The sequence below is a fragment of the Zingiber officinale genome, chromosome 10B, assembly GCF_018446385.1.
Source record: "Zingiber officinale cultivar Zhangliang chromosome 10B, Zo_v1.1, whole genome shotgun sequence".
Classification (NCBI taxonomy): Eukaryota; Viridiplantae; Streptophyta; class Magnoliopsida; order Zingiberales; family Zingiberaceae; genus Zingiber; species Zingiber officinale.
This window is the reverse complement of record NC_056005.1, coordinates 34,607,269-34,620,257: the sequence shown is the minus strand read 5'-3', so window position 1 is coordinate 34,620,257 and position 12,989 is coordinate 34,607,269. Positions and strand designations below refer to the sequence as shown.

The 12,989-nt window shown below is 35.6% G+C and overlaps 1 protein-coding gene across 2 annotated transcripts; it reads right to left on the bottom strand.

The window, feature by feature from the left end:
- Positions 1-2,175: 2,175 nt before the first annotated feature.
- On the bottom strand, positions 2,176-12,496 carry LOC122029420. Of its 2 annotated transcripts, none has more exons than XM_042588396.1 (5): positions 12,260-12,496; positions 6,375-6,506; positions 5,838-6,283; positions 5,513-5,765; positions 2,176-3,816 (listed from the first exon to the last, which is right to left on the bottom strand). In XM_042588396.1, the coding sequence occupies exons 2-5, from the start codon at positions 6,480-6,482 to the stop codon at positions 2,389-2,391; spliced, it is 2,235 nt and encodes a 744-aa protein (XP_042444330.1). In that variant the 5' UTR covers positions 6,483-6,506; positions 12,260-12,496; the 3' UTR covers positions 2,176-2,388. The 2 variants fall into 2 exon arrangements, with proteins under 2 accessions (XP_042444330.1, XP_042444331.1); XM_042588397.1 differs by having other exon boundaries at positions 6,375-6,487.
- Between the last annotated feature and the right edge of the window lie 493 nt (positions 12,497-12,989).

Below are 12,989 nucleotides of genomic sequence, written 5' to 3'. Positions count from 1 at the left end.
TAAAACATACTGTTCATCTTTCCCTATTTTCCCGTGCACGTTTTCTCATAACAAATACGGTGGCCAACTAATCATCGGCCTTTCAAACATGGTCATCTATGTTTGCCGGCCAAGGAAGCCGATAGCCTGTCAATGTTAATCACAGATTGTGATTCCATTCAGCAGCTATAGATCACGATTCTATCAACAAAATCACGTGCAGAACAAAGAAAACTTACAGAAAATTTTCATGCACTTAGAACTAATGCTCTAATACCATTGTTGTTCCTAATAACACGAAACAAATAGGAAATGAAACGTGTAACATCTCACAGTGATCTCTCGAGAAGAAATCGAAGAAGCCGCAGGCGATAATGCTATTGCTGTCGGAAGCGCGATCACGAATGAAACTGGAAAACCCTTCAAGTTTCATAAGTCAAATCCCTCTTGATAGATGTTCCCTTTATCCACCGTCACTCCACTGCGCACACATTAATCATCGTCGCACACCCCCCTTTTGATTATTCTTGGACGCCTATTTATATAGGAAGCCAACATCGGTTATACACCGATGCTTTGATTCAAGAAGAAATCGAAAAAGCTGCAGACGATGAAACTACTGTTGTTGGAAGCGTGATCATGGATGAAACCAGAAAGCCCTTCAAATTTCATGAGCCAAATCCCTCTTGACAGATGTTCCCTTTGCCCACCGTCGCTCCAATGCCCACACACTGACCATCATCGTACACCCCCCTTTTGATTGTTCTTGGACTGCATATTTATATAGGAAGCAAACATTAGTTATAAACTGATACTTTGATGCCACTCAATGGGAAAAGATAGATGAAGAAACACCTTTTAATCTTTCTAACATTACATTGATGCAACGTCCAACAATAACGGCCAAAATTTAAAATTTAAGAAAAAAAAAACTTAACTATCTGATACGATATCAAAAATTAAATTTTAATTAAATTGTTACTCTGATATATGACATGCTAATCCATTTTATATATTAATAAAAATTCACTCATTCTAATAAAATTTTCTAATAAAATCAAATAAATTTATTACCAAAAATAAAATTTGATTCTTTTAAAATAATAATAATGTACGCTATTATATTTTTTCTATACTTTCTAAAATATAATAAAAGATTATACATTTCAACAATAATTTTTTATTACTATTGCAAATTAGGATATGTAGACTAACATGTTTTGTAATTTAACTTTAAAAAACCCTTTTTTTACGTCATCAGGCTTGAGTATGCCATTCTCTATGCAAAATATTTTTTAAAATAAAATAAAATAATGGCTATGAAAGTCTTGGCCCTGTTTTGTTTGCATTGATTTTTTTTTTAAAATTCTGGCATTTAACTTTTTCCAATCAATTAATCTTAAAAATGACCGATTTTATCATATAAAAATGTTCCAACGGTTACTAAGATTGTAAATCTAAAAATACAAATGTGTCACTCTATAACTAATGTCACAGGATTATCTTTCTACCAAAAGAAATTAAAATGTAGCACGTCGCAGTTAGAATTGACCTATGAGTATCTGCTTAGCTCTTTATTATTACATCGTAATCCCGAGGGCATTTGGATAGTCCTTTTGTTTCCTATATAGTAGGAGAAATGATCAAGTGGAAGTTGATTATTTGATGGAACTAATTTTTACCTTTTTATCTTTGGAAAGCAGTAGATAGTATTTTACTCGAACATAGGCTCTCAGAACTTTTAAAACATTGTTGTAAAATTCTGTTGTTGCTTTGGTCAACCCAAATTTATGTCTCTTACTTGTATCCTGAGTTTGTTCTTTTTCCAAAAAATCAATCTTCAAACTTACAGTCGAGCCATCCATAATTCAGTGTACAAACAATGACGGCTCCAAACAAAAAAGAAAGAGGATGCTCAAAGAACGGAACTAAATTTGTCTTCTTTCTCGTTGCCCCTCGAACTACAGCATACTGATGAAATTTTCCGAGATCAAAGGGGTGCTCAAGCACACCCCCGCTCCCCCTAGATCTGCCACTGTGTACAGAGGAATCCCTCCAATAATGCACATCTTAAAATTTACTCTTGACAAAATCTCTTGATGTGAATTAACTTGTAGCCAGATGATGTTATCATGTAACTCTTCATATTAGTCATTTCTACTTTATAAATTATGCTCAATTCAGCAACTCCATAAATGGGAGAAACACTTTGAATTTTATTACTAATCTGATGTAGCAAGAGATACTTTTAAACAAACTAGTCTCAAAATACTTCATGTTTGGCAACTTTGAGCAAAGAAGAGGCTCCAAGTTCTCATATCAAAAGCCCCAAACATTTTAAATTTTCCAAACAAATCCACCCAATGGTGAAGGAGTGCATGAGAAGGCAATTAACCAATATTTTAAACCTTACTTCATTGTATGCAATATTGACTTTTGCCCTTGAGTACCATACGAGCACTGATCTTGGCACAACATTTGGCTGCTTCCATCAGATGAAGGGTCTAAAAGCCCATCATGAAGAACCATCCCAACTCTTTTCAAATCTGAACGAGGAAGAGAATTCCTACTTACAGGAGGCTCTTTAGTACCAAGGTGGAAGGGTTCAACATTGCGCTGGTGCACAGAGCTTGCAGATCTGCTACGGAAAGCTGTTTCATTTGTCAAATTAGAAGGAAGGGAATATCTGATGGAATGAGGAAGTTCCATTCGGTGAGAGCAACTCATAGAATTCTTCTTTTCAAAAGGAAAGCCAGTTCTTGACAAGGGTGCCCTCTCTGGTTTCAAGCATGAGTAGGAGTAAGGTAAGGTTTTCCTCATGGAAGGAGGACCCATAACTGGATGAGAATTACTGATGTTAAATTTACTAGCTGAAGCCTTGGACCCAGCTTCAAAATAAGGAATAGCTGAGTGATGATCAACCGCAGTGGTGAGGACACACCCACGACGAGGAAAGCTAATTCCTAAATTCAATCCTGAAGGATAAAGTCCATGATCTGAGTTTTGTGTTCGATGGAAAGTATCACTCGGTAATCTGAGCAGACCAGCAGAACCAATGGGACCTTTCAAACTTTCATCAGACATAGTTGTGCTAGCATGGTAACTGGTCACCGATGTTAAATCCTTGGTGCCTAGACCTGGCAAAGGCAATCTATGGAGATCTTGTCTCAAGTACACCTTGGCTTGTTGAAGAGCCTCAAGAACTTGTAGGCTGCTGCAGGCTGATTGATTTTGTTTAACGCAGTATGGTCCTTGAGTGCCTGATAATTGCCATTTAGGTAAATCTTTCCTGGAATTAAGAGCAGAATGGCTTCCCATTGGTAGTGAGTCAATATAGCTTTCTGCCAGTATGCTATTATTGTTAATAGATCCATGATCATTGTTTTTATGTACTAGACCATCACAACTCTTGGGAAGAGAGCTTGACACAGTGCTTAGTTGCTTAGGCCATGTAACCTCAACAAAGCAAGCTTCAACGTCACTGTCTGTCACATGTTGATGTGTTTGACTCATCAAGCCATCACAAACCTCTGGACTTCCAAGTTCAGTATTACTGTCATTAATTTTTCCTGAATGTTGATCATTGGATGAATTGTGCACTGGATGCTCATCATATTCATTTGATGTGTTGAGAATCCGTTCACCATTTGACAATGTCTCAAGCAAATGATTATTGGATGGGCATGTAGGTTCTTTGATCCCAGGGAAAACCCCAATATCATCTGGCTTTGCTTCCTCATCTCCGTATGCTATTTTCTCAAAACATGTTAATGTATCTTTTTGAAGTTCACCGTTGACTTCAGTCATATAAGAGAGTTTCACGTGCTCAGAGTAATCCTAAATTGTGAGAAAAAAATTAGAGACAAATAAATGCTAACTAAACATAGCCAAAATGATTTTATTCTCTCAAAAGAAACAAGTAGACAAAATGACATGATGTATATCAAAGGGCCCAAAAAAACACAATGACTGAAAAGCATCAACAGGGTGCTGCTATTTTGATTATTATCAAAGGGCTCCCGTCGTATCTAGTATGTCCATCATACTTCTTACCTTGATTTAATGAAAACTGAATACTTCTGTTGTGAAATTATTCACTTTTACTAATTTGAAGTAAAAAATTATTTAAATTTTTCCTGTAACTCTAGAGTAACTACAAGATAATATTCACACCTTAATTGAATAAGGATAATTTTAATTTGCATATGAAATTCCTGAACTAAAAAGTGATCAGCAAACCCTTCCTAATTTGACATATTGTAAAGTGAACATTCACATACATTTTCATCAGAATTAGGACCATGTTGCCTCAAATTGATCAAAGTGAACAATTCAAATGAAATATTCATTTTTCAATAATGGTGAAGAGCGGTATAAGAGATGATGGGATGCCTTGTGGAAATAGCCAAAATAAAGGTGCCACTTTGATGATTTTGAAAATAAAAGGCAACATTTTGACTTCTGAGATGAGACAAACTGTCTTTCAACAAGACAACAAAGGAATTATTGATAGTTAGATATATTTGGTTTATTTCCAAACCATGCTTTAGATATCAAAGGATTCAAGGCTGAGAATAATTCTCCTATCTCTCCTAGGCATCTCACAATCTTCTTATTCATTCCTTTTCAAGAACTGATTGGCATTCAGTCCTTCCCAGGCATTTAGGCAGACTTTCTAAGAACTTTTCAGGAGCCTCATAATGAAGCACATCTTCAAAGACTTAATTGTTTTTTTTTTCTGATTTGATCATGCACAAATTGCTAATATAAAAGGAATACACCTCTTCTCTTTATCATAAAGAAAATCAATGCCAATGCTTGAATTATTCTCAGGAAACAAGTTTAGGAACAAGTGTAAATTGACAAAAAAGTTCAATAGTGACCATAAAAAGGTGCAAATACTGATCTAAAAGTCAGTTGGACAAGTGTAAATTGAAAAATATTTTCAAGCAAAAATACATTAAGATTTTACGAGCTAGTTGAGTAGACTTCCATAATGTCTATTAAATTTCTTTGTATAGACACCCAGTTGGAATTTGGATGTACTTTTACATTTCTAATTCTCGCGAATAAAACAAAGAGGATATGCGAAATAAAAACAAATAGAGATAAGATAGAGTAAACAAACTAGAGAATATTATCCCAGGAAACCTGGTGCCAAAGCAAGAAAGAACCCCTAATGTAAGAAGCAAGGGTGCTGCAAGATTGTGGTAAGGAGAATTCAGCAAATTCCACAAGGGTATTACTGAAATTTCAAAAATATAAATAGCCAAGAATTACAGCTATGTTTGAACTACAACTTGATCCTTATGCCATCATTGCCTTCATATATTATCCAAAAGCAAGAAAGAAACCATCATGTAATACGCATGGGTGTTGCAAGATTGTTGTAAGGATAATTTGGCAAATTCCTCAAGGGTATCACTAAACTTTTGAAAATCTAAATAGCCAAGACTTACGGTTAAAATTTTGAACTACAATTTGATATTTACACCATTATTGCCTACATGTATTATACAACTAAGAAACTTACCAGATTTGAAATTTTATTTTCACTGTATTTCTTTTCCCATTCTTGCTGAGCTTTTTCTTCTGCCTCAAACTGTCCTATGAGCTGGGCTTGCTGCTCTAGAACTCTTTCCATCTCTTCATCTCTCACACAATCAATTCCATCAGCTTCATTCTTATTTAGAAAAGATGTACTACTTCCAGAAACATTTGCAGACAATTTTGCAAATTCATCATGATTAATTGCATAATGATCTACCAAATCTGCAGAAGCCAATCTGGTAGAGCAAAGACCAATGTTCTCATGTTCAAACTTTATAAACAAAATAGAAAAGAAATGAAAAGCATACCCCTCGTCTTCCTGCTTTATTTTGTAGCATGACTTTCCCAAGCTGTACTTCGGAGAAGACTCAACACAGAACATAAAACTCTTTTCTCTATATCCTTGTTTGATTGGCTTTCCTTTTGGCTTCAGAGGAGAATTTGGGTTGCCACGATGGCTTTTCCGTGATAAGCTCATGAGTTGGGAGGAGGAATTTTCAAGATGAGAATTTGATTGTGCATCTGCAATAACAATTCTTTCTTCACTTGCCTTTGTACAGAGTTCACTTCTAAAATGTTCCTTGCACCCTTTTTCGCCAATAGTACTTTTATTTTTATCAAAGCTAGAATCAATTGCATCAGACAGATCATTCATCCCATTAGTTTCGAGAGTAGATATGGCCTCAGTTGCTGCCTGTTCTGTTTTCTTCCTCTGGATGATCATGATCCTTAGTTGCTCCTCTAGTTCCATGACCTGAACAAGAAATATTAACAAATCACATTTAAGTGATAGACAACTCTAAGAGGAATTTACCATAAGGAAACTAACAGAATATTCATCTGACCCTTTTAGCCAATTGACCAGCCTTTTCCTTTGCAGCTTTAGAAACTGTCCTCTCAGAAAGTAATCTAGCGCGCAGAAATTCGACGGTCATCGCTGTGGAGTCACCCATGATCACTACCAGCAAAAATTGATCCTATATATCAAAATCCTCCACAATGAATCATTTTTTTTCATGAAAAAAATAGCATATGTAATTATCCAAGTAAGTCAACACAATCTTACGAAACACCAAATAACATGGTTATATGGGTTCCTAGAAAAAGGTTTTGTAAGGTAAAAAATGAGGCATGGGTTCCTTGAAAAATGTTTTATAAGGTAAAAAAAAGAGCAAGCAAAATGAAGAGATCAAAATATCAAACATTACTGTGTTGGGATCATACACAAAACCTGGTGTTTTCATGGACATTAGTCAATCAATTTGCTCACACTGAAGAAGAAACTAAATCAAAGAGATCGTTAGAATCTTCAAAATAAAAAAAGGATTTTTAAATCATGGAGAAGGAAGAAGAACAGAGCATTTGGAGCTCATGGGAGAACTTTGGTGACTCAATTCTGTTGGATATTTTTATATGCATATGGATCTTCGGTGTTGATCCAACAATTGGACCCAATTAGTCATCCCAACGATGAGTCGATGACTCGAACCAGTGGAGCTCGATATGGCAACGTGGACCTTGTTCTATTTATACTCTCAACATCCCCTTTCAGTTATCGAGGTACCCCTTCAGGTAAAAGACATACCTTTCTAAGTATCATTGTTACCAACCTAATCTCAACGATCATCGAGTTATCCCTTCAGATATCGACACATCCCCTTTGGGTAAACTTATCCCTAAGGATAAGAGTATTAAAGTCGAGGTGAAGGCTAAGTTTTCTTTTCTTAAGACAATATTGCCCCACCTAGGTGCTTACGGTTCATTGACAATCATCTCCCAAGATACAACAACTTGCGTCTTGAAACAGGAGCACTCCAAATTTCGAGCCCTATCGAACTTTTGAAGCCTTGAAACTCTTAAGAGAGGAGAGAGAGAACAGAATTCAAGAGGAGAATTCACAACTTGAATTTTGAGTGAAAAATGAGTGATCTGAGTGGAAGGAATGATGTTTCTTCTATAGGGATGAAGGATTACTCCCAAGAAGTGAAAGGTTTCTTCCAAGTGGTGAAAAGACATGGGGTGTGCCTTTTCACTTAAACCTTATCAATTATCATTAATTCAAATGATTAATTATTTATTTAATCTATTGTAAATATTAATTAATTGATTAATTAATATCACAATCATGATTAATCTGTTAATCAATCAATTTGATTCAATCAATAAAATTAATTATAATTTCACACCCTTCAATAGTTCCACATACTTGAATTAGCATTCATGTAATCTCATCCATGAATCCAACTCTTGTGCGAGTCAAACTTCCATCCGATCATATCGGACCAACCCTTTATTAGACATTAATTTCTCATTCACTCAAGAAATTGATTTACGATGATCTACTTGCAAAATAGTCGTCTTATCCCTATTTAATTTATTGGTCACCAAAACTAATCTTCTAATAATCCCTCACATGAATGGAAATTATGGATAAATTTCAAGTCTCAAACAAGAGTTTCATCGGAAAACTATCGTATCAGGAGAGGTAGCTTGTGACTTTGAACCTTCTGTAGTGGAATATGATCTGATTTACTTGGCTGCCCAATGAACTATGTCTTGAATTGTTTAGTTGTTGGTGTAAACCAAGACAATCATATCCACACAATAGCCCCCTAGGTTTTTACCGGTTCTTTATCATGTCCATTTTGGCCATGAACAAAGCTTGAGATTCATAAGTATTTCATTGAAGCGGTTCATCTTCACACTTATATACGTGATTTCCTATTAAGAATATCATGTAAAACCCAATTATACCTTTTGCGGTATAATATAGGAATCATTAATTCATCCTTTACTCATTTTACCGGTTGCACCTTTTGTCTCCATAAATAAGTTGGAATAATTACTCCTAGCTGTCTCAAATCTTGTAGCTTAGTTGTCCCTTTTGAACCATAATCTTGGGATCTCAAGTCAACATGGTTGGATTACCACTACTCGATTTAAATGTTGAGTTTTAGACTCATTCTCCTAGACATACACTATAGTTGATCTCTCGGTTGACCTTTTTACACTAGAGGATTCATATAATTCTCCATATTCAATGGAAATTTCACCACTAGAGATCTACTACTTTAATGGTATTAAGTCATTTCAAAACTTACCATTTTACACTAGTGCCCTTCTCATAATTTCTTAAATACCATAATGTATCATATATATTGGCATATATCAATGTATTTTATGCAATAAATTCTTTGGACTCTCAATTTGGATATTTTATACCTTACCCAAATACCCTCACATTTATAAGTTCACCCCCACATTTATAGGCTTTATTGGAAGGTTCGTGACCTTTCAACGCCTTATAAAGATTTTTCATTTGTATCTCACTGGGCTTGTGGTTTGCCGAGAGGACAACTTCCTCTACAATTTCCAGGATAAACGCAAAGTTTATCAATATAGCTTTTATCATCTTTTCAATGTTTAACCGCCATTGTTGAATTGAGGTGAATGTGATATAGTCGATTATTAACCGTTGCTCTTCCTCGAGAAATATTCCTTGAGCAATATCCTGCATTCTCTCCCTCGATCACCATAGATGATCTTGCTTTGTTGATTTTTCCAACCACATTTATAGTGTTTTTAAAACACTTCAAGGGCCTCAATCTTGCTTAAAAGTAAGTCTCCATAACTCTAATCTTCTTATGTCACCAGGTGAAAATTTGTAGTTGTCTAATCAAGATGTTGACCAAGATTGCACTTGTTCTCAAAAGTGCTCAATCTAGAAAGTATGCATTACTTGGTCTTCCATTTCACCAAGCTAGAGCTACGATCATCTAATTGGAGTGTCGACCAGGATTGTATTTACTCTTCAAGAGACACTCGACTCAAGAAGTATGCATCCCTTAGTCTTCCAATCTCATCGTGCCAAATTGTGGTCATCTAATCGGATTACTAACTAGGATTGTATTTATTCTTCGAGAGACACTTGTCTCGAGAAGTATACATCCTTTGGTTTTCCAATTTTGTCGAGACATAGCTGTGGTCGTCTGATTGGAGTGTTGACCATGATTGTATTACCCTTCAAGAGACATTTGACTCAAAAAGTATACATCCCTTGTTTGCCAATCTCGTCGAGTCAAAGTTGCGGTGATCTGATTGGAGTGTCGACTAAGATTGTATTACTCTTCGAACTCTTCGAAAGACACTCGACTCAAGAAGTATACATCTCATGGTCTTCCAATCTCATCGAGCTAAAACGGTGGTCGTTTAATTGGAGTGCCGACCAGGATTATATTACTCTTCAAGAGATACTCAACTCAAGAAGTATACATCTCATGGTCTTCCAATCTCATCGAGCCAAAACTGTGGTCGTTTGATTGGAGTGCTGATCAGGATTATATTTCCTCTTCGAGATACACTTGACTCGAAAAGTATATATCCCTTGGTCTTCCAATCTCATCGAACCATAACCATAGTCATTTAATTGGAGTGCTGACCATGATTACATTTATTTTTTAAGAGATACTTGACTCAATTTCTTAGTCAATTACAACACATGTGATAAAATCTTTCTAACTCATCTATTTTGACCTCCACTTGGGTCTCATGAAGTTAAATTCAAATCTAGCTTTTTACCGAGTGAGTTTGATCTTCCATCTGAAGACTTTTATTAGCCCTCTTTTGGATAATTTAAACTTACTATTCTCAACTTTGTGATTTTAGTCAAATGCCCACACAGCCTTGACCATCATTGTTACATTATACTCATGTATAATTTTGCCCTCCATCCTTTTAAGGTATGGTTCTCGTATAAGAAAATTCTATTCTTCCTTGTGAATAACTCTTCCATTGCTTAAGGTTCACTTTTAGATGCGCTAGAACATCTTTTGACAGTAACCATAATAGGTACATTTTCTTTAAGTAATACAATGTCTTTTATTGTCATCACTTGAAGATGATTACGGAGAATTTCTCCTATTTCTCTCTAATAGGAGCAGGACCCACAGTCTCCATAACCATCAATATCGTCTTAAGAATGTTGGATATTTTTTTATATGTATATGGATCTTCACTTTTGATCCAATAATTAAGCCTGGTTAGTCATCTCGACGATGAGTCAATGACTCGAACCGGTGGAGCTCGATATGGTGATGTAGACCTTGTCCCATTTATACTCTCGACATCGCCTTTCGGTTATCGAGGTACCCTTTCGAGTAAGAGGCATACCCTTCTTGGTATCGTCGTTACCGACCTAATCTCGTCGGTCGTCGAGTTATCCTTTCGGATATCGACACAGCCCCTTTGAGTAAACTTATATCTAAGGATAAGAATATTAAGGTTGAGGTGAAGGCTAGGTCTTCTTTCCTTAAAACGATATTACTCCACCCAGGTGCTTTCGATTTATCGACAATAATCTCCCAAGATACAACGACTTGTGTTTCGAAATAGGAGCACTCCAAATTTCGAATCCTGTCGAACTTTCAAAGCCTTGAAACTCTTAAGAGAGGAGAATTCACAACTTGAATTTTGAGTGAAACATGAGTGATCTGAGTGGAAAGAATGATGTTTCTTTTATAGGGATGAAGGGTTACTCCTAAGAGGTGAAAGGTTTCTTCCAAGAGTTAAAAAGACATAGGGTGTGTCTTTTCACTTAAACCTTATCAATTATCATTAATTCAAATGATTAATTTGATTAATTATTTACTTAATCTATTGTAAATATTAATTAATCAATTAATTAATATCACAATCACGATTAATCTTTTAATCAATCAATTTGATTCAATCAATAAAATTAATTATAATTTCACACCCTTCAATGTTCTGCACACTAAGTTAGCGTTCATATAATCTCATCCATGAATCCAGCTCATATGCGAGTCAAACTTCCGTCTGATCATATCGAATCAACTCTTTATTAGATGTTAATTTCTCATTCACTCGAGAAATTGATTTACGATGGTCTACTTATGAAATAACTGTCTTATTCCTATTTAATTTATTGGTCACCAAAACTAATTTTCCAACAAATTCCACATAAAATATTTGAAGAGAGATTGAGGCATTTAAATACAGATCAATGCACAAAGTTACGTTTGCTAAAAGATGACATAGTGAAGGCACTATGTATATTGAACATGGGAGAGCCATATGCAAAGCACTCGACAGGTCTAGGTCATATGCAATGCACACTAGAGGTTCTCTGTGCACAACAATCATGCATCAGGCATCCACAGGCAAATTTGCAGGACTGCCAATCTGCATGTGCATGGGCATCAACAGTCCAATCTAGGCCTAAATGGTGCGACCTGAACCAATGGGCCTGGATAAAGTAGTGGTTTGAACTGGTGTGATTTAAATGGTCCAAGCCTTTTCACTGAACTCCCATGCATTGGTAGAACATTCAAACTCTATCATTCTAATTACAGTGAGGAAATATGTACCTCGAAAAGCATATAAAATCATAGACTGAATTCATCAACGCCGAATCACTCATTTACCAACCAGCAATCACTTATGTTATCGAGATGTTTATTTATGATACGGTTAGTTCGAACTCGTGATCGAAGAACTAAGCCCAAACGGAAAAAAAAAAAAAAAAAAAAGAGATGAAAAATCATTATGTCGTAGAAATAATCCAAAATAATTCAAAAAGATAAAGATGACAGACTCCAACTCTTCAAGCTAGTTAATCCTACCATTAGAGAGCTAAAGATTAGCACAAAAGCAAGTGGTTGATAAAGAGAGGCAAACACATAAAACGATGATAGAAAGAAAAAGGAACAACCTTTAGCACCAAAACCTGGACGGACGAGCAAAGGGGTTTCCAGCTGTAAACTCCTATACTACGAGATTAGGAAGAAAGCGATCGACTGCTTCTGCAATCAGCTCAATGGCAGATCAGAGATCCAAGACCATTGTTCGTCTTCCTCGTTCTAGGTCGCCGCCGGTGCCGTAGGGACTGGGCGTGAGGATACTTTTCTTCAAAATGACCCCGTTTTTCAGAAATTCTCGTGTGGAATTGAAGAAGTGTTCCACACTCCCAGCAGCGAGGCCCCACCCCACGCTTCAAATGTACGGCCTGAAGCTTCACCGTCTGCCCCCGAATTCACTTTTGTCTTTGTTTTTTTTTTCTTTTTCCAAATTTGCCATATAAATTTTCAGAAAATTACTGTTTGCTTATTAAACTAGAATGACATAAAGATGGTGGCAGGATGACATAAAAGATGATGGTACACAGAGCAGCTATGTTAAGATAGATGCTCTGAATGATTTATTCTCTTTTAAATATCGATAATTTATTAAATAGTACATTTAAAATTTTAAATTTATTAAAAGATTATATATTATTTATCAAAGTGCACATTTTCAAGTGTCATTCTTATTTTATCCTCTTGATAATATGACTTTTTTTATTATTTTTTTTCTCTATTATTTTTCTCTCTCTTCTCTCTTTTCTCTTTTGTACTGATATGCAAAACATATGAATAACATTATATAAGATTTAATCAATTTTT